The sequence below is a fragment of the Cupressus sempervirens genome, chromosome 11, assembly GCF_028749045.1.
Source record: "Cupressus sempervirens isolate cs-2001-9-10 chromosome 11, ASM2874904v1, whole genome shotgun sequence".
Taxonomy (NCBI): domain Eukaryota; kingdom Viridiplantae; phylum Streptophyta; class Pinopsida; order Cupressales; family Cupressaceae; genus Cupressus; species Cupressus sempervirens.
The window spans coordinates 62,348,924-62,371,842 of NC_143128.1; the positions used below are offsets into that span (position 1 = coordinate 62,348,924).

General features: G+C 35.3%; 1 protein-coding gene across 1 annotated transcript in view; it reads right to left on the minus strand.

The window, feature by feature from the left end:
- LOC149528258 (alpha-mannosidase-like) overlaps nt 1-22,919 on the minus strand; it is a 230,329-nt gene that overhangs the window by 23,888 nt on the left and 183,522 nt on the right. The window contains exons 21-24 of the mRNA XM_089811810.1: nt 22,615-22,734; nt 20,434-20,499; nt 19,138-19,250; nt 18,961-19,051 (exon numbers count right to left, since the gene is read on the minus strand). Of these exons, the coding sequence (XP_089667936.1) occupies nt 18,961-19,051; nt 19,138-19,250; nt 20,434-20,499; nt 22,615-22,734 (390 nt within the window). The remainder of the gene's footprint in view (nt 1-18,960; nt 19,052-19,137; nt 19,251-20,433; nt 20,500-22,614; nt 22,735-22,919) is intronic.

Below are 22,919 nucleotides of genomic sequence, written 5' to 3' on the forward strand. Positions count from 1 at the left end.
TATTTCATTTTGGATTTTGGGTCAAGTAGATCATCCCTTTGTAGAAGATGATGTCATTTCAGACTTTGAAATCTCCATTAGGTTCCTTTCCTTCCAATACTTCGGTTGCAAATTGATCTTTAGTATATTTCGCTATTATTTCATCTTTCCAATTCTTAGAGATGCAAGAAATAGTGTTGATGTGGGGTCTCCTTGATAAGGCGTCTACCACTCCATTATTCATGCCTTTAACATATTCTATGTTGAAATCATAAGCCTGAATTTTGCTTACCTATTTTTGTTGTCTATCAATTAGGTCTTTTTGATATAGGAAGAAGCGCAAACTATTATGATCTATTTTGACTATGAATTTTCCACAAACTATATATTGAAGAAATTTTGCCAAAGCATGCATTATTGCCAACATCTCTTTGTCATAAATGGAATAATGTTTTTCAGCTCTTGTGAGTTTGCGACTTTTGAAAGCTGTAGGATGTTTTCTTTGCATTAACACAACCCCTATGCCTTCTCCTCAGGCATCACATTGTAATTTGAATGGTATAGAGAAATCTGGTATGGCTAACACTGGGCATTAGCTCATAACTTCCTTTAGTTGCTTGGGTGCTTCTTGTGTTCTTTCGTCCCAAGAAAAAGCTCCTTTTTTGGTTAATTCTGTAAGAGGGTCTGCAATTTTTGAGAATCCTTTAACGATTCTTCATTAATAACTACATAGTCCTATAAATTCTCTAAGTTGTGTAAGGGTTTTAGGCTTCAGCCATTCTTTAATAGCTTTGATCTTTTCTTCGTAGACACTTACCCCTTCTCTATTGATTTTGTGTCCAAGGTAAAGTATTTCCTCAAGCCCGAATTCACGCTTTGAAATTTTAGCATATAGAGATTCTTTCTCTAAAATACTTAAAACTTCCTCTATGTTTCTTGGGTGCTCCACCCATGTCTTGCTATAAATAAGAATGTCGTCAAAGAATATGAGGAGGAATTTCTGTGATTGTTATCTAAAGATATGGTACATCTAGGATTATAAAGTTGTTGGCACATTTGTGAGCCCAAAGGGAAGTACAAGGAATCCCAAGTGTCCATAATGGCATCTAAATGATGTTTTTGGTTCATCCTCTTTCATTCTAATTTGGTGATATCCTGATCTTAGATCAATTTTGGAGAAATACCATGCTTTGTGTAATTCATCAATTAGCTCATCAATTCTAGGGATAGGATATCTATTTTTAATAGTCTTCTTGTTTAATGCTCGATAGTCAATGCAAATTCTCACAGTCCCATCTTCCTTCTTGACAAGTACTACTGATGATGCGAATGGGCTGCTACTAGGTTGTATATGTCCCATTTCTAACAGTTCTTTGATAGTTTTCTCTATTTCTTCTTTATATTTGTGGGGATGTCTATAAGGTGTAGTGATTACAGGTTTTGCTCCTTCTTCCAATTCTATGTTGTGTTCAAAACCTCTTTTGGGGGGAAGTCCTGGAGGAATCTATTCAAACACCTTTTTATATTTCTTAAGGATGGATTGAATCTCTACATGGAATGTCTGCCCTTTAGTGGGATTTTTATCTAGGATCATAATTGGGCGCCTATCATTTCTTCTTGGTCATGTTTTATTATTTTCTCTATTTTATTACATGATACTACCTTTGCTGATCCATCAAGCATTCCCCTCAGAGTTATTTCTTTCCCTCCATGTTTGAAACATATTTCAAAATTTGGTCCATCCATGATGAATCGCCCTAGGAAGTTTATCCATGGCATCCCTAAGATGATATCATTTTGGGTTTTTCCACATAAAAGTTTCTTTTAATTATATGTCTGCTGGTGGCGATTTCCACATGTGTAACCATCTTCGTACAACGATTTATGGTTCCATTTGCCAACTTGACCCTAAAACCTTCAAAGTCTTGAGCTTGTAGCCTCCTTTTTGCTACCAAGTGTTCTCTGATAAAAGTCATGAGAAGCTCTCGTATCTACTAGTTCAATTACCTTTTGACCCTTAAGTACTCATTTAATCTAGAAGGGCCGGAAGGGCCTATTCTCATCTTGGGATATGACTGCAAGTGTTCCTTGCTCTGATTCCTCCAATCTTGCCTTTTTATTTGTTTCTTCAATTTGATTTACTTTCCCTCTTTTAAATTGGTGACCTCGTCCTGAAGGTTTCTTACATTTAAAGCATAGATTTTTTTGGATTAAATCTTCCCTTTGTTGGTATCTGTATCTCGTGCTCCATGGTTTATTACACAAGTAGCATGGTTTATCTTGGTTATCTCTTTTGGTTCCTTCACTCCGGTGGAATGTTTTAGAAGTGAAGTTTCAATCTCTTTCCTTATTATTAGATTCATTCATTTTTTCTGTTACATCCCAAATTTTGACCTAGTTTTAAAATTGCTCATAGCCGTTGGATTTAACGGATTTTTCTTTCATGATCATGTGAAGTAGGTAGTTATTTATATCTGTTGTATTAACTGTTAATAAAGATGGTCGTTAACCATTATTGTTATATGATGTTTAGTAGTTGCTTGATTTTGGAATTATGGTTAGTAATTTAAAGTCTTTTTAAATGTTTATATGAAAATTATTATGGAATTGTTATTATGGTGGAAGTGTTTCATGGGTGATTGCAGGAGAAGATGAAGGGGGGAAGCATTGCTAAACGGAATCAACGGAATGAGATACTTACTTAGTCCAGTCAATAGGATTGACATGTATGACTTTAAACTTCTTTGGTAAGGACCTAACGACTTGAACTCGAAATGCATCTGTAGGACCTGCGTGAGCTGTTAAATAAATAATTCTAGAAACAAAAAATAATTTAATTAAAATATAAAATGTACCTCAAAGGATTTTTAAATGATTTTTCACTATATTATTATAATATATATCTATGTATGTACACATAGACATCAAAATGAAGTGACACCATCATATTATTCTCTTATAATAAAATGATGCCACCTCACCAATATATTTACATGTATGTATATAAATATAAATCATAATAATTTTCGAATTATAACCTTCAAACTTTTCCCATCCTTTTTATTTGTTTTCCTTTCTTGTTTTAAATCGATTTAAGACTTGGCATTTTTAATTGCCAAGATAATTCTTATGTTACGGGAACCAAGAAGTCATGTCTTTTCCTTTTTAATGGAGTCATGAGTGAGAAATGAAGACATCTCTTTTATTTTTCATACTCCCAACTTCTATTCCCCAAGTATCCGTCTTTGATATTATTTCCAGACACCCAACTTCTATCATACAAGCATCCAACTTCCATCTATCCCACAGAATCCCTACATTACCATTTGATATACCTCCATGCAATTTAGCATTGCCAATCTATTTTCTAATCGAATACTATATACCTTTTTGGCTGAGAAACATGACTGAAAATCGCTTTGTGAGTTTCACTTGAGGATCATTTAGGAAGAGAATTGAATCATTAGCGCATGGCAGGGCTCCAAACCTTCCAAAAATATATCAGGTTATGTGGTCCATCAACTTCAAGCAATTTATGAATTTATTTATCAGCTACTCTTGTAAACCAAACTTCTTAGCAGTAGTCAGCAGTAATATACCCATCATGTTTAAGTACCATTAATTGACTCACTTAAGGAGTTGTTATCCATAGTAATAAAGTATCCATGACATAGAGTCATATTTCTTATGCCTTTGATAATCAAAACCAAATGTTATTTGCTACAAGATTTAAAGAACATGCTCTTCTAAATCATAGATTGTGATAAGCTGGAAAATATATAAAATTCATGATTCAATTGAGAATCATTAGTTAGAGTTGATTTCTCTGAGAATCCGAGCACCTAGGACTCATCAATTGAATAGCCATGAAAAAGGTGAAGAGGTGAAATGGTATCTACAATGACATGAAAAAAATCAGATATGATATAATAAAACTAAATGCATTTACTTAATAGCTCATGCACATCCTTATTAATGTTGTCAAGTCGAGCAATGGTGATCGGGTCGTTGAATCCATCAGAAAACCTTGGGCAAAGTAGTTTAAAGGTATGTTTGCCATCTTTTGATCACTTGATGTTAGTGGTGCCAGTTATGTAAACATGTTCATCCATAACTATGCAGACATTCTAAACACCAAGATGCTCATGTGGTTGGACTAAGAATATCCAAGCCCAATCCCGAGGTAGGGAGGGCCTTTCTAATTTAATAGATTGTGTGAGAATAAGTATGGTCTGAGGTTGGGAGGTTAAGCCTAAGTCAATGCTTCTCCTCGTACCGTAAGTCGAGGCTTGCACAACCAGTTAAAGACCCACTGGATGATACTTGTATGTTTCTTTTCTTCTTCCATGATAAGCATTTACTTTACTTGCACATAGAAAAGATAGTTAATCATTAATCTAGTTATTTTAGTTGATCATTGATACAGTTATTTTCAGATAATCGTTAATCTAGTTATTTCAGTTGATTATAGATACAATTATTTTTAGTTAATCATTAATCTAGTTGTTTCAGATGATCATGGATACAATTATTTTTAGTTAATCGTTAAACTAATTTTTTTTCAAATGATCATTGATATGTTTATTTCAGTTGAACATGGTTATTTTAGTTAATTGTTGATAGTTAAAAGTTAAAACAGTTAATGTCATATGAAAAGGATTGCAATTATCTATTCAAAAAATGTTAGAAAATCTCTTTATAAACTGTCTTTTTTTTTGTTATGAAAAACCCTTTTGTTACATTTTTCTCTCTTATAGCTTCTAGATTTTGCGGCTCATGAGGCTTCACTATGGCTTTAGTGGATTCTTTAAGACCTATGAACATAGGCATGAGTCTCTTTTGCAAAAGATTGGGGATCATGATTGAATATTCTTGGAATTGCTTAACACATTTGTGCAATGTTCCTATTTTCTTAAGGTGTGTTAACTCTTGAAAGTACCACTCAGTATCTTTCTCATCAAATTGGTTCATGGGTTTTTGGGAGAACTCTTCATAATTTACGTCTTTATGACCTAATGAGATACATCCTTGGGTCCACCAATCATGTGTTGCTCGACCCAGAAGGATTATAAAGCAAAGTGGAGGACTTTTTCCTTCATCATGGGGTTTAGGATAAAGAATGTCTTTAGTTTTTCTAACCATTGATAAGCTAAAATCTCCCCTGATCCATTAAAAATTGAAATTTCTACCTTGCTTACTTTGAGATTGAGTTCTTCATTCATTTACTGTAATGTCCCTATTTTTAGCAGGTTCCTACAGTTGGCTTGGTCAGTTCACCATCACAACCCTTGTGAGATGACATTGGGATTTGAGGGTCTCAGTTGTGGGTTATAGGCTTTCTAGCAGCATGTAGTGTGTTTTGGCTCCATTTGAAGGATTTACTATTTATAGTAAGTCAAATTGTTGATTTTGATGAGCTCAGTGGAGTGATGCTCTCAGTTTTTATTTTGAGCTTCTGATTTGGGCTCCAAGAATCTTGGAGGGAGTGTCTATTTATAGTAAATCACCTCGTCGGGTTCATTCATCGTCTTTCTTCATTAGGATCACTCCAGCGTTGTCAGATTTCAATTTTGATGCTTTTTCAGTTGTTTTTGCAAAACAATGAATAATTATTGTTATTCAACTAAATATGTTGAGGTTGCTATTTTTGTTGGTGTTGTATGTTGGTTACCTCAATATCATAGCTTGTTGGAACTAGAATGAAAAGTTTTAAATCATGGGCATAGAAAATAGTGGCCTTGTGTGTCAGAATATTATATTATGGTGGAAAAGGTCATTTTTGGAAGCCAAAAGTAATTAATAATTATATTATATGATACTTTGTTATATTTTAATGTTGTGTTGAGAAAGCTTCTTAAGTGAAGTTACATTTCGGAAACTTTGTGCCATTTGGAGATTATAAATATGAGCCCATTTGATGAGAAAAGTATCCGATTAATTATTCGCTTTTGTTGCCTCTAAAGAGTTTTTGAGTTTGATGAATTATGTGCCCTTGTTGAACTATAAGGGTTTATTCCTGAGAAGCTCATAGTAACTCACAACTGATGTATTGTGAATTAGTCATCTGAGAATTGTTCTTTATCTCCATTGTTGTATACATTATGGTTGGGAGATACTGTGGTTGTGTGTTGGTTAATTTGGAGTTAGTTGAGCACCCATTTATATCTCCCGCTAGGTGTCATTTTCTATCTGCACTTTGGGAACAACATTGTCCAAATCTACAATTGCATTTGTTTGCTGAAAAATTATTTTCTTGTTGCTAGTCTTTCATTTTAGAGGGTTTCAAGGCATGTCTTACCTGTAAGTTCATGGATTATAACTTCTAATTTTTTTGGGTATTGTTGATTTAGAAAAGAGGGGATATTTATCAACTGGGTTGTTGGTATTTTGTGAAAATACTCAGCATCTAAGTTGATATTGAAATTTGGATTTTTCAGCTACATATTCCATATGTAATAACCAAATATTTGAGTTGAAATTATTATTGCAATATCTTCTATTTTGCTACTATATTGTTGTATCAAAAATTGCAAAACCTCAAAAACCAAAAAACAAATCAATTCGTCAGCACAAATTGTTTGAGAGCCAGTAGGGCTCATTATAGTGTTATTAGAGCGGTTTCTTGTCATCCTGTGGGGTATGAATTCTATTATTATTTTAGATCTATTGTTGCTTTTAGAGTGACTAGTACTGTAGCATTTTCTAGCCATAGACAAAAATAGGAGGACTGATAGTTTTGGAAATTGGCGGAGCAATGCAGAAGTTAGCAAGAAAATGAATGCGTTGCGGCAAAGTATGGAGAAACTTAAGCTTCATCAGCAGAGGTTGGCGGAGAGCTTGTTGGATCTCGAGACGGTTGATAGGGCAGCGAGATATATGGTTTCCACTTTTAGGAGACTGACACCAAGGATGTAGGGAAGAAGGCTTGAGTTCTCTCCAAGTGGCATTCAAGAGGCAGATGTACATGTGTTCAATACGGCACCAACTAGTCCTATCTGTAGTTTTGATGATGGACTTTCTACACAAAGACATGTGGATGTGACAATGCCACTAGTGGATAGTCACATTGAGCTTCAGCAGGTTCAGGACTCCAGAGTTATCACTACAGATGGTGCAATTGTTACCACTGATTGTTTAGACTCTCTCGAGAAGGGGATCGTTATTAGAGATTTGTATGTCATCCATCGTAGTGTTGTTCTTTTGCAAGAGGCAGTTACTCCCTCAAGGGTGGGGCTAATGTATATATGGAGTCACCCAGTTGTGTAACTGGTGATTTGGGTGTTACAATGGAGTCAATGGATGTTGGTTTAGGCTCTAGCATTGTTGATTTACAACATGACATAGAGTCGTGTAGGTTAGGTGTCAATAGTTGAGGCCTTAATAGGAGATGTGGATGCAGATAGTATGGACACATCTAATGATCCATTTGATGTTGTGAGTTGCACTGGAATGATACCCCTTGCTAGTTATTGGGTGATGACTCTGAGGAGGTTTTGAATGGGTCACAAGATCAAGATTTACAGACTTTCTATTGAGGGGGAAATAGAGTCATATGAGGAGTACAATACAAGGACTTCTACTTCTTCAGAGGAAGTGTTGGTTGAGATATTGAGTAGTTGTACCTCGATTAGAGATGTGTGCGAGGATGGTAGTACACATGCAGTGAGAGATCTTGTGATGAGAAGTTCTGATTTTGTTTCCTATCATAGTGCAGTTAGTGAGATAGAGCGCTTGCATAAGAGGCAGGAGTTACAAAGGCATTATGTGACCAGTCAGCTAAAGGTGAGTGATAGTCACATTTCTTCATCTCTTGAACATTTTGATGCTATCTACATCTGATTGGGGTGCTCCTATGCTAGATGAGCACAATCATAGTAGTCTTTCCCTAGCAAAAATTCATGCACTTAGAGAGGCTGTCAAGGTCTTGAAGCATAATTACTCACAGTTAATTGTTGACTGGGATTACCTTATGGAGTGGGATAGCACCTGTTATGAAGCATTGCTAGGGAAAGCGAAGGTGATTGAGCTCACCCAGGAGCTTGAGGTGATTGTGGACTCTCTTTAGTGTACTTGGTTAGCTCTTCAGAAGTCACAATCACGATTGGATGAGGTGACCATAGAGTTGGAGCATGTACGATTCACATCAACCCTAGATCCAGTTCAGCTACACATTGTGGTGGTTAGTGGTGAGTTTGTTTCTATGGTTGGGGATGAGGGATGTGATGATCTAGCAGTTGCATCCATCCAGGATATGGGTACAATAGGTAAAGAGGAGGTGAGAGAATTAGTTGAGGACTACAGTGTGATTCCTAGTGAGCCACATTTTCAGAGGGATCAGTTCTAGATTGCGAGGGAGAAGGTTAATGCTTCCACATATAATTTCTATTGTACTGAGTCATTCATGGAGTATTTTCTTGACAGTTTAAATTTGCAAGAGAATTCATACATAGTATCTGAGAGTACTCTCATTCAGGGCTCTTGTGCTATACGGCGATTGGTGGGGAAAATTGTAGAGACCTTGGCTATAATACTTCCCAACAAGGATTTTTTGGTTGGGTTTATTGAGAGGATTGACCAGGATCCTTCCTAACAGGTAGTTCTAAGTTAGAGATTTGAGTCATCTCCTAATTCGCAGCTTGGTACCAATGAGCCATTGACAAAGATTGGGGAATTTTACCGGCATTACACAGTGTTGAGTGCTCATCATTTCACTTTTGAGTGGCAGGTTGAGCATTTGGTTTCACAGAGGTGTGGGTTGGCTCTAGTTTTAGACCATCCATAATGGATGGGCAAGCACCATATTTTGCAGATTGGATTAGCAGCTACAAGTTAGATCACTTGTAGTACACACACACCTAGGATAGTTTGGCAAAGGTTGGAGGTGGTAGTAGTGTTTTAGGTACCTATGGTTGTTACCATTTCCATAGTGTAGTTGGGTGTGAGTGTAAGATTGATAAGGACTTAGATTTGACAAAGTTGGTATTTCAATTGGATTGAGTTCCAATGAGTTGTTACCACCATTAGTACATACAGTCAGTTTCCAGATGGTGCAGTCATTGATATCAATTATTTGGGCATTGATGCTACAGGAGTTTCTTGTACACAACAAAGATAGTATGTAGTTCTACTCTTGAGATCCATGTGGACTATGATATTAATTTTGCTCTAGGATTGCTTCGAGAAAAGCAACCCTAGGGAGGGAGGACTGTAATGTTCCCATTTTTAGCAGGTTCTTGTAGTTGGCATGGTCAGTTCATCATTGCGACCTTCGTGTGCTAACACTGGGATTTGAGGGTCTCAATTGTGGGGTTATAAGCTTTCCAGTAGCCTATGGTGTGTTTTGGCTCTGTTTGAGGGACTTTCAAATTATAGTAAGTCAAATTGTTAGTTATGATGAGCTCAGTTGAGTGATGCTCTTAGTTTTTATTTCGGGCTTCCAATTTGGGCTCCAAGAATCTTGGAGGGAGCATTTATTTCTAGTAAGTCACCCCGTCGGGTTCATTCATAGTCTTTCTTCATTAGGATCACTCTGGTGTTGTTAGATTTCAATTCTAATGCTTCTTTAGTTGTTTTCATAAGATGGTGAATAATTATTACTATTCATCTAAATATGCAGAGGTTGCTATTTTTGTTGTTGTATGTTGCTCACCTCAGTATCATAGCTCGTTGCAATTGGTATGAGATTTTTTTTATTGTGGGCTCAAGAAATAGTGACCTTGTTCGTCAGAATATTATGTTATGGTGGAAAAGGTCATTTTTAGGAGCCAAAAGTAATTAATAATTATATTATATGGCACTTTGTTATATTTTCATGTTGTGTTGAGAAAGCTTCTTAAGTGAAATTGTATTTGGGAAACTTTGTGCCATTTTGGAGATTATAACTATGAGCCAATTTGATGGGAAAAGAATCCGATTAATTATTCACTTTTGTTGCTTGTGAAAAGTTTGAGTTTGATGAATTTTGTACCCTTGCTGAAGTATAAGGGTTTGTTCTTGAGAAGTTTATATTAATTCATAGCTGAGGTATTGTGAATTGATTTTCTAAGAATTGTTCTTTATCTCCATTGTTGTATGCACTATGGTTGGGAGATACTGTGGTGTTGGTACTATGGATTTTGGTGTCTTCTCATACTGTTATTACTATTGTTGAGAAGCAGTTGTGTGCTAGTTAATTTGGAGTTGGTTGAGTGCCCATGTATATCTATTGTTGGGTGTTATTTTCTATCTACACTTTGGGAGTAACATTTTCCAAATCTGCAGTTGCATGTGTTTGTTGAAGAATTATTTTTGCTATTGCTAGTCTTCATTTCAAAGGGTTTCAAGGCATGTCGTACCGGTAAGTTCATGGATTGTAAATTCTAATTTTTTTGGGTATTGTTGCTTTAGATAAATAGGGGATATTTTATCAACTGGGTTCTTGGTATTTTGTGAAAATACCATAGTTACACTACCCTGGGGGATGGGATTACAGCGGAACGGGGGCACAAATCGGCACGGGGACGACGAGGGGGTGGACAGGAGAGGGGGTATATATATATATATATATATATATGGTAGTTAAAATGCTAGTTTTAAAAATATGTATTGCAATATAAGATATAAAGATGTAAAAGAGTAAATACTTGAAGATTGCATTGAATTGGAACATCGAACATTAAACATAAATAGTTGAATCTACAAATAGTCAACATCGGGATGTCCCCCATACTTGGTGGAGGTGGCAAAATCTGGTGGCATCGTTGGGTAGGGGGAGATGGAGTCCCCAAGTCCCCGGTGCGTTCAAGTCTCTAGGACGTGGTGCAAAAAGGTGCGGGGGGTGGGTTTGGGCGCATCCCCATGTTACTATGGAAAATACTTAGTATCTAAGTTGATATTGAAATCTAGAATTTTCAATTGCATATTTTATATGTAATATCCAAATATTTGAGTTGAAATTATTATTGCAATATCTTCTATTTTGTTACTATATTGTTGTATCAAAAATTGCAAAACCTCAAAAACAAAAAAGAAATCAATTCTTTAGCACAAATTGTTTGAGAGACCCTCCATCTCTCTTCTTTTATCCTCACAAAATTACCTAAATGAGACTACTTCTCAAATGTGAGGTTCTAGAGCTACATAGGCTCTTCTAATGCCTTTAGTGCTAGTCAAGGGTTTCTCTACCCCTTCCTACCCTCTTAGGTTTATTCTTCTAGGTAGGAATGGGGGTTGGGGGAGGTTGGAACTCAAAGTTATATTGTTATTTTCAGAATGGATTGAACTAGTTTCTCTCCCTAGGTTAGGTTGACTTCTTAAATTATTGATTGAGTTTTGCATGTTCTATATGTTGCTCACCTCAGTATCATAGCTCGTTGGAATTGGGATGAAATTTTTTAAATTGTGGGCTCAAGAAATAGTGACCTTGTTCGTCAAAATATTATGTTATGGTGGAAAAGGTCATTTTTAGGAGCCAAAAGTAATTAATAATTATATTATATGGCACTTTGTTATATTTTCATGTTGTGTTGAGAAAGCTTCTTAAGTGAAATTGTATTTGGGAAACTTTGTGCCATTTTGGAGATTATAACTATGAGCCAATTTGATGGGAAAAGAATCCGATTAATTATTCACTTTTGTTGCTTGTGAAAAGTTTGAGTTTGATGAATTTTGTACCCTTGCTGAAGTATAAGGGTTTGTTCTTGAGAAGTTTATATTAATTCATAGCTGAGGTATTGTGAATTGATTTTCTAAGAATTGTTCTTTATCTCCATTGTTGTATGCACTGTGGTTGGGAGATACTGTGGTATTGGTACTATGGATTTTGGCGTCTTCTCATACTGTTATTACTATTGTTGAGAAGCAGTTGTGTGCTAGTTAATTTGGAGTTGGTTGAGTGCCCATGTATATCTATTGTTGGGTGTTATTTTCTATCTACACTTTGGGAGTAACATTTTCCAAATCTGCAGTTGCATGTGTTTGTCGAAGAATTATTTTTGCTGTTGCTAGTCTTCATTTCAAAGGGTTTCAAGGCATGTCGTACCTGTAAGTTCATGGATTGTAAATTCTAATTTTTTTGGGTATTGTTGCTTTAGATAATAGGGGATATTTTATCAACTGGGTTCTTGGTATTTTGTGAAAATACCATAGTTACACTACCCTAGGGGATGGGATTACAGCGGAACGGGGGCACAAATCGGCACGGGGACGACGAGGGGGTGGACAGGAGAGGGGGTATATATATATATATATATATATATATATGCATATGGTAGTTAAAATGCTAGTTTTAAAAATATGTATTGCAATATAAGATATAAAGATGTAAAAGAGTAAATACTTGAAGATTGCATTGAATTGGAACATCGAACATTAAACATAAATAGTTGAATCTGCAAATAGTCAACATCGGGATGTCCCCCATACTTGGTGGAGGTGGCAAAATCTGGTGGCATCATTGGGTAGGGGGAGACGGAGTCCCCAAGTCCCCGGTGCGTTCAAGTCTCTAGGACGTGGTGCAAAAAGGCGGGGGGGGGTGGGTTTGGGCGCATCCCCATGTTACTATGGAAAATACTTAGTATCTAAGTTGATATTGAAATCTGGAATTTTCAATTGCATATTTTATATGTAATATCCAAATATTTGAGTTGAAATTATTATTGCAATATCTTCTATTTTGTTACTATATTGTTGTATCAAAAATTGCAAAACCTCAAAAACAAAAAAGAAATCAATTCTTTAGCACAAATTGTTTGAGAGACCCTCCATCTCTCTTCTTTTATCCTCACAAAATTACCTAAATGAGACTACTTCTCAAATGTGAGGTTCTAGAGCTACATAGGCTCTTCTAATGCCTTTAGTGCTAGTCAAGGGTTTCTCTACCCCTTCCTACCCTCTTAGGTTTACTCTTCTAGGTAGGAATGGGGGTTGGGGGAGGTTGGAACTCAAAGTTATATTGTTATTTTCAGAATGGATTGAACTAGTTTCTCTCCTTAGGTTAGGTTGACTTCTTAAATTATTGATTGAGTTTTGCATGTTCTATAAGGTTTACATGAGGGCCTGATCTGATTTCTCCATTTGATTCAATATAGTTTGGTTGGTTTGCTCCATATATGATCTCAATTCATTTTCTAAGTCATTCGTTGTAGTTTTCTTGGTTCTCCTCTCTTAAGTTTGCATAAGCTTTTACTCATATGGTGGCAGGATTATGCTCTGATACCACTATAATGTCCCCCCTTCAGGATTAAGAAATGAATATTGGAACCTGCAACAAATAGTTAGTACAATATAGAAAGATGTATATTGAATGCATTAGAAATGTTGAACTAATTAAGTACAAATCTAAATACTACCCTTTCTAACCCCTCCTAATCCCTCAGAAGAAACTCTTCTCAAATAACCTAACCCTCGAGCGAGAATTACTTCTCAATTAGGCAATCATCATATGAAGAGTGTCTTCCTAAGGCCTCTTGGGAATAACACTACTTGGTAGAGATCCCCCCTCTAACCAAGTCTCTTATCTCTGACATATGCATATGATTATTGTCCCTGAGGGATTCCCTATAAATCCCTCTCTGAAATCCATTTTGGGATCCCGACATTTGATTATGAATGTCCTCTAATCTCTGAGTTTTGCTATAAGAGACTTGACATCCATAACAAATGTCCTCTACCAAGGTCTACTTGGTCTCTAAGAATATGAGCTCTCACTAAAAGTTATACATCATACCTCTGGTTGGAAAGACTTATTCTTGACTTTAGTCTGATCACTCCATTCTAGTCTCAATTATTTGCCTTGTTATTGAATTGGTTGTGATTCCCTCTTATATATGTGGTGCCTTTCTCTGAGTATCCCTCTTGCTAGATGGTAGTCACTAAGTGTTATCTCTATCGCCTATATTAACCTCTTGATCCCACTATCTTCTATTCTTACGTGGTGATAATGTCTAAGAGTTGTTTGCTTATTCTTCAAAATGTGTTGAATGTCCCTGTTATGTACCCGATATTAGCTTTGTCTCCTATGAATGGTGATAATATGTGCTTCAAACACTATGCGGACCTTCTCCCGCACAACTCCTGCCTCCATTTATAATATGGATGTTGCGTAACTCTTGCCTTGCCACATTGTCTCGTGCTTTGTCTATTTGTTATCCACGTGGAGGGTTTGCTTGTCTATGTCATCGATGTCTCACTATACGCATTATCTGACATCTGTATTCTGATCGCTGATTACTTATTCAATGATTCCCCTGACTCATTTGCTCCAACATTCTTATATATATAAGGTGTATTGAGGCTCAAGGCTAGTCAATCACGTCTCTTGCATATGCGTCCATTGGCTTATATAGAAATTAAACTTGTATACTTTGTAATGAAATAGATTTAATAATTTGTGCCAAGGATATTTTGCATGGTTTTAATTATTTAATTGTTCATTATAATTTATTATTACTTTTAAAAATTGATGATAATCTTTAAGGTAGGATTTCATATATTTTATACATATTTGAAATAAATATGGATTTCTTATCTAGGAAATTACATGCATTATTAGGAGCTTATTTCAGGGTTATCACAATGTCACATATTTTTCATAAATTTATCCCGTTTTAGTTTTAACCATCCTCCCATTGTGAACCCATGTCATTAGTTCTTGAGTCTTGATTTTATCAGCTCAACACAGATCTCACCAAGTCTAGGCAAGTCCCAACAAGCCTTGTAACTGTGGTCTATCCAAAGTTCCGAACGCATATCTTTAATTGTCAACAATTTCAAAAAGCAGCACATATTCTAGAATTTTTTATTTTTAACTAAAGCAAAATATGGCCTATATTATTTTTAGTGATATCTATGTTTTATGGATCTATCAATGTAAGGGAGATGTGAGCAATAAGTCATATCAATGTCTAGGAGAAGTGAGAAATAAGTCATAGTTTGTAATAAATTCAATCCATAGCTTAACTAGAGGAAGCATGGCTTTAGTTTAGTTTTAGTATTAGAGGATGAGAATTTATAATAAAATTGCATTTCATCAAATGATTTATTTTGGAGCAGAAGTGGTACTTAGCTTTTTATTTACTTTCATGCAATAGCTTTGTAAACTATAATAAATGTATTTTGGCACTTAGTTAGATCCATCACAATAAATTCTCATGCCTATACCATGTTGAAATTTATATGCATTAGGTATAGTGTTATTGTGACTTTTTTATTTATTCAATGATATATAGTACATCTATGTTGCTTTTGAATGTTTACTGAAACATCTCTTTATGTGTGCTAAGGATCAAATTGCGTAGAAAATTGTGAAAGCTTTGTATTGTACATGAGGTCTAAGGAATAGATTGTAGCTTTTACTAAACCCTATATATAATTTTAACCATAGTGTTCATATATATATGTTGGTTTATTCAACTCCATTTGTTTCCTTCTATTGTCTAGTCTTTGCCTTTAGCTGAACAATTCAAGCATGTAGCAATAGGGATTCCTTTCAAGTCAACAAACTATAAAAATCCTTTGCCCATTGTTGTCAGTAAATAGTGTATCAGGATGTATCTCGTTAGTGTATCAGGATACATGCCATCAGAATTAGGATGGAGTGTGTGTCAGGATTTATGCCGACAGGCTGACAGGGTGTATATCAAGATGTGTGTATCGGGAAGGTTCTACTATTGTAGCCAACATGTGGTATGTGGCCGATGGATACCTTCGGGAAGGTTCCTCGAGTAGTATTTATATCCCCCTTCGGGATCGTTGTAATCATCTCATAGCATCAAGCATAATGTAATATCTTGGCATATGCGAATATAATAAAGTTCTACTATTATGATCCATTGTCTATATGCATTAATTTCTTTACCCAGTACGATAAACATTTGGCGCCATTGCCCAATGGACGTGGTATGCAGGCAGACGGATGAAGACTAAATGTCGAATCAGTTGAACTCTTATAAGAATAAATTGAAGGAAAAGGACGAAATACGCACCGCGCATGAAAATTTAATTTTGGTACAGCAAGCCAAATGCAGAAGGAGATTCTAGAAGATTGTGGACGAACACAGAAGTGCAAAGGACTTGTTGGAAGAGACTCGACAGCGGGTAGAATTGGTGGAAGAAGCAAGGGAGAAGTTTTTGAATTTGTATTCACCGAGGGAAGAGAATCCCAACAGAAGAGAATCGACTCACATGGCTCTGAGTGCTGAGGGGACAAGAGCGTGGAGTGAACTCTTCGTCTGCGATACACTTCCAGAAGGGACAAATTTGCTGAACGGAGACCTTTCTTCACCAAACAGCACAACTATTGAGATACCAAGCGTGAGCGTCGGGCTACCAAGCGTGAGCGTCGGGATACCAAGCGTCAACATCAGGATGGCGGGACCAAAGGAGAAGTTGCCTAAATTTGATGGTGATGGAGCAATTGATCCCATCCAACATTGTAAAACTTGCGAAATGATTTGGAGGGCCAATGGCATAACGGATACAAACGAATGGATGAGGCAATTTCTGTCAACCCTACGGGGGGTGGCAATTGATTGGTTTACTGATACCGATCCACAAAAGTTAAACAGTTGGGATAACATTAAGAAGTAGTTTATCGCAGAATTTCAACTTTTTCGCAACGATAATGAAATTGTAGCGGAGATATTCAATACTAAGTAGGGGAAGAATGAAACAGTCCGAGTCTTTGCGAGGAAGTTGAAGGACTTAGCGAAGCAGGCTCATGATCAGAAGGAAGCTAAGTGCCAGGAGGTTGCATTGATGCTGAAGGAAATGGTGGAGGAGAACTCTTAGATTAGAGCTGATTTGCAGGTCTGAACAGATCAAGTGTATCAGCTTCAACGCAGCCAGTCTTCGCAGTCGAAGACACAGCCTTCGGGTTCATGATGTATAAGTCCATGTTGTTTTGTTGTTTTATGAATAATATAGTTAGTTGTTGGGTTTTTGTTGTGTCATCGTCGAGAGACGACTTTTCTTTTTGGGGGGGATGATGTTGTCAGTAAATACTGTATCAGGATGTATCCCATTAGTGTATCAGGATGTATCCCGTTAGTGTATCAGGATACATACCGACAATATTAAGATGGGGTGTGTGTCAGGATGTATGCCAACAGGCCGACAGGGTGTGTATCAGGATGTGTATATCGGGAAGGTTCTACTATTGTAGCCGACATGTGGTATGTGGCTAACGGATACTTTCGGGAAGGTTCCTCAAATAGTATTTATATCCCCCTTCGGGATCGTTGTAATCATCCCATAGCACCAAGCATAATGTAATATCTTGGCGTATGCGAATATAATAGAGGAGTTCTGCTATTCTTATCTACTATTCTAATCCATTGTCTATATGCATTAATTTCTTTACCCAGTACGGTAAACACCCATTGTTGAAAGAGTATTTTAGTCTTTTACTCTAGGCAAAACCAAAAGATACAATTACACCTTTTTGAGCATAAATGTGATTCACTGCAAAAATCACTGTAATGATTGTAAATTGCAGGTAAATCTTGTCTATTTTTATATTTCTCTAATTTGAAGAGTGGTTTTACCACACATGTATTCCATTTAAGGTCACACTAAAAGATGTTAAAGAGCTTACTAATAATTCTTATTGATTGTGGAGGTCACCATCACTTGACCTAACCATCTACAACATTTGGTCACATGGTCCAAGGATCCCCTTTGGGAATCTTAAGATGCACTCCCGTAAGTTGAAATTTGAGACAAATCAACACATTCTACAGATTGAAAGTATTTGTCATAGTTGTTCTTTCTAGGAGATGTACAATGTTGAGCACTTCCATCTCACCTTCAAGGGTTCTACTGTTGTAAATTTAGAGAGTAGAGTAGTTCATGTTTCACTATTGTATGATATTTTCATTAATTTATATATTTAAGTAATGGGTTTCTTTCTTTTATTTGTTACCACGATCAAAGGTAAGCTATATGGCCCTTCACATTCAGGGCTTCACTTTTTGGCATAGGACTGTATAAGGGAACTAAAGAGCAAAGAGTTAATTGCCTCCTTCCAATTTGTCACGAATTTTGTGTGTATTAGGCAACTTTTGAAGACTATGCATTTAATAATCTACACAAAAGGTAAGGAAGTGGATGAGATGATGATTATCATGCATGTTACTACAGAATGGCCCAGCAGTCCCACATTAATTCTACACACTATGGATATGCTTTGTTTTGATGTCATTGGACTTGTATGTTTTAGATTAATAGCCTTGTTATAGTATTAGACAATGACTATGCCAGTTTTTTTCCAGCCCACATCTTGCTGCACATGTGTTATATTTTTGGTTTTCCATTCTTTACTCCTGTTATCTTCACCAGGTTTGTGCATCATTGTGAAGTACTTTGCTCATATAATTTTTCACTATATTTAAATCTTATGGCTTGTAGTTTGACCATAAAATCCAATAATATGTGACTTTGTTGCTCTTTTAATTACTTTTCAGATCTTACGATATTTTTCCCTATAGCTATTTTCTAATAATGGTTAATATTTTCTCACAGAAGTTTTCACTATATTTAGATCTTAATGGCTTGTAGTTTGATCATAAAATCCAATAATAAGAGACTTTGTTGCTCTTTTAGTTACTTTTCAGATCTTAGGATATGTTTTTCCTGTAGCTAGTTTCTAATAATGGTTAATATTTTCTCATGTCCCATAAACCTATGCAACTCGTTAGTGGATATTCACCTAATTTGTTTCTTTATTACTTCATTTTGTCTATTATTTAAGGCATAGGCCTAGTTCCTACTAGACCTCCAACTGCACAGTTGGGCTATGATAATTATCAACTAATATATTCATTGAAGGTTGCTTTTAAAATATCTTATCTTATTTACAGCTCATATCTATATGTTTGCTACCTGAGTGTTCTATCATCATTACGGTTACAGTGTTCAAGCAGAAAAGTGATTGTCTTGTTTGACTAAAGAAAGTAAAAAAATAATAAAATAAATATCAATAATGAATAGGAATGCAGTGCTTACAGTTAAGCCTTCACATGTCTTATTGTTATTGAAGCATACAGTTTCATTCAAGTTTTCAGCAACACCCTTATTATCATCATGGAGTAACCGCCTGAAAATGTACAATGTCAGCTAAGTCAACCAAATAACAGTACTTAAAGAAAAAACATGATTCAACACAAACCATTCATAGCTGACCTGTGAAGCATCAGCTCCAGCTCCCCATCAGAGACACTTGAACCTCCAACAGAACGGTCAACAAGCAAAGAAAATTCTGTGTCATTTTCTTTCAGGTATATCCCTAGATTCAGCTGCACAGTCAATACTAGGCTTTATTAGTAGTTTTAGATTTAAGGAATGCAGTAACTATTTTGGGAAATCGGTCAAAGGGAAGCTTCATTAATAACTTACTGAAAAATTATCCGGACAAAAATGCCACAAAATTAAGTGTGATCACAGGATGAACAAAGGGAGAAAGGGAGAGATCTAGGGATAGAGGTAGGAGGCAGGGTCATGAAGGGGCAGCAACACCAAATGCACCAGAGATGTTAATACTGCAGAGAGGAAGGTTACTAATTTAATGTCGACCTTATTCTCCCAAAAATTAAATAGAACAAATATATTTCAGGTATTTGAATAATGAATGAAGTTTGTATGCTGTCACTTAACAAAAATGTAGTCATTATTTTTCATGCTCAACAGTTTCAAGCTAGATCTTTGAACGTAGAACCCATTTGAAGTTTAGCATCATCAAGCTGTAATTTGAAAAAGTGGAATGATAGTCCAGGAACTCAGACAGATTTTCATAATAATAAATGGTCTTTAGCTTTCAAAACAACAATTTAGGTTTATATATCTTGGACAGCCCATAGACTTTCGATGGACTATGTGTGTGTCCCAAGAGTTGAACACTGAAAACCAAGTTCAACAATTTTTTCCATCACTTGGACTGCAATGAAGACAAAAAGGAATACTGGAAACATGTTTCAATAAAAAAATTCCCATCATCGGAAAAGGACAAAAACATAATCTTACATTTTCTATAGTTCTTTTCCAGTATTCTTACATGAGGATTCTTGCTTTTTCTCTTGTCAAAGAAGTTTGTCTTTAAGTATTCCTGAGATGTTATACAAGTGCTTAAGTTATAATGACCCTTGGGCCTTGAATATTACAAGGCCTATCTAGCAGTGATATAGTCTCTTGAGCAAGGTCTCTGAAAGCTATTTTCAATTCTTTAAAACAAACACTTGGATCTGATTATAAAGTTACTTTTAACAACCGCCAAATTTACTTATCATTCCCCTATTCCTATAAAGCTTATATCAAAAATGTTGTTGATCATATTTGCAAACTCTAAATTCGTGTCATATGATTAATCTGTACCAGAGACTTCCCACCATCACATACAAACAAAGCTTCAAGCATACTAGCCATAGTATAAAACCATTAAAAAATTCAATTTTTGGACAAGAGGCAAGGAAATTCTGATCTCACAGGGTAATAGTTTCCAGCAATTATTTCATGTACACTTAAATTCCAGTCTGCTCGATAGTTCCTTATCTGCAGCATTCAACATATGAAGATAAGTACAAGATCATAAATTCATAATAGCATCCCATACACATCTGTTCAATGTTGAGTTGAAATTGTGTTGCAGCATAAATAGAAAGAAAAATGAAACTCCCTTTTTGATATGTGAAATGCAGAGATTTACAATATATTCTATCAAACAAGCAATTTTCAATTTATACCCACAATAAAGTAGCTAATATGCTCTTTCATCCGATTCAAAAGTAGATTGAGCTTTATCTAAAGTAATCAAGCACAAGTAAACAAAAATATATATTTCAACTAAATTCAGTTAATATTTACATTTTTCCTTTTTGCAACAAAATTAGCACTATGTTTGGTTCCTATTTCATTTTGCGATATTATTTAAATATAGCATCACAAAACTCATTAGTTTGCCAATACTTTGGCCTGGTATAATTTTGGAACTTTGACAGGAGAATGATGAGGTTGTCACGAACAGAAAGCTTACAAGCATGAGTGACAAATACACATTCTTGAAAGGCAAATGCAGATCTACACAGGTCTCTGCATTGACATTTATGATACCGGGGCATAGCTGAGTAAATGATTTCTCTATCTAATGCTATTTGGCGCACATAAGATTGCAAACACAGCTATTCACAATATATAGTTAGAACTCTTCCAGACAAAATATCAGTCACCATAAAAGTAGCTTTCCTGTTTTCTACACCCATATAATTATATTGCTTATTTAGAAATTAAAAACAAGGATATTACTAAATTTATATGTTACAAGGATGATTCTGAAGCGCAGATATTTCTGAGTATAATGACTGTTGTGTGTTTATATAGAGATAGAATATTGTATCTGTATATAAATGTATCTACAAACTTTTTAATTTATAACATGAGAGCATTAATTATTTTTGGCTCAGTTCTGTCCAAAAACATGTGTGTGTGTGTACACATTACATAGATGAATCTGAAGTGCACAAATTTCTAATGAATACAATGACTATTACATTTCATATACAGAGAGAATTTTGTATCTGTATATAATTTTATCTATTATCTACAAACATTTTAATTTATAACATGACAACAGCATATTATTTTTGGTTCAGTTAGTTGCAAAACTTAGATAGATATGTACATATACGTTCAAAAATTTTAATTTGTAAGATGATAAACACCATTTCATTTTTGTTCATTTTTTCCTTTGTAAAAGGCATTTTTTCTTAAATTGAAGATGTATTGCTCCCAAATGAATGCAAAACTGAAATACTCAAATGTCAGGAGCAATGCAATTGAGAAATAATCTCCAAACATTTTAACTTGTAAAATGACAACAGCATATCATTTGTGGTTCAGTTGTCCTTTGCAAAAAGAAAATGTTTGGTTCATTTTGTCCTTTGTAGAAGGCATTTTTCTTTAAAACAAAGATGTATAAGATATTTTCCAAAGTGAATGAAGAACTGAGGTATTCCGATGGAAGCAGCAATGTAATTGAAAGGTTCCATGCAGTCATGCTTGACATCATTCCTTCAAGAAACCTATTTTTCAGAATGTTGTTTCTTATGGCGTTCTAAATTGGTTCCATATCATGTCTTCCTAAATAAGGTTACGAGGAATGTGTGACTTTGTGGATTTTCAATTGGTCTAATTATGGAAACAGAGACCATAGGAAATGAACTATTTTGTAAAACACTTGTTTCAGCCTTGTTTCAATCATTTTATGTAAATTCTTGATCTTCCTCAATTGCATTAATTATTAATTAATACTGTACAATGAATATATGTTATTAGCAATCTGAATTTTCAAATTAGTCTAGATAATTTGATTTATGTTACAAGAATCTTCTCCTGATAGTCATTCATATTTTCAAATTCAAGAACATGCATAATCTCTATAACATGCAAAACATGACATATCCCCTCAGAAAATGTGCCATACACAATAGAAACCATTAACTTGATAGAAATGTCACTTTAAACAACTGTTCTTTTGAAACGCCTTTTATGCAATCCCATAAAAAGAATAATTAAAGATATTCATCTTCCTAAAAAGCAAATATATGAATTGACAGATTTATTAGATGAAAATTGGGAAATAAGCCTTATAAACAATGGTAAATAACTTACTCTCTTCAAGAAATCTCGTCCATTGGAATCTGTGTAGAACTCTTTATTTGACACCAAATTTGTTCTAAATTGACTTACCACCTCCTTTCCCAAGTCATCATCAATTGGAATTGGTCCAATCTACAGACCATGAAATCGGTTTAGTAAGCTAGCAAAGTGAGACCAATTATGCAATAACATGGCCATTAAAGTCATGTTAGTCTTCAATTAAAAACCTTGATAAGTATTGAGTGAAAACTCGAGGAACTAGTGAAAGAAAAATAAAGAACTGTAATTCCCATAATTCAATCAGAACAAAGTCAGTA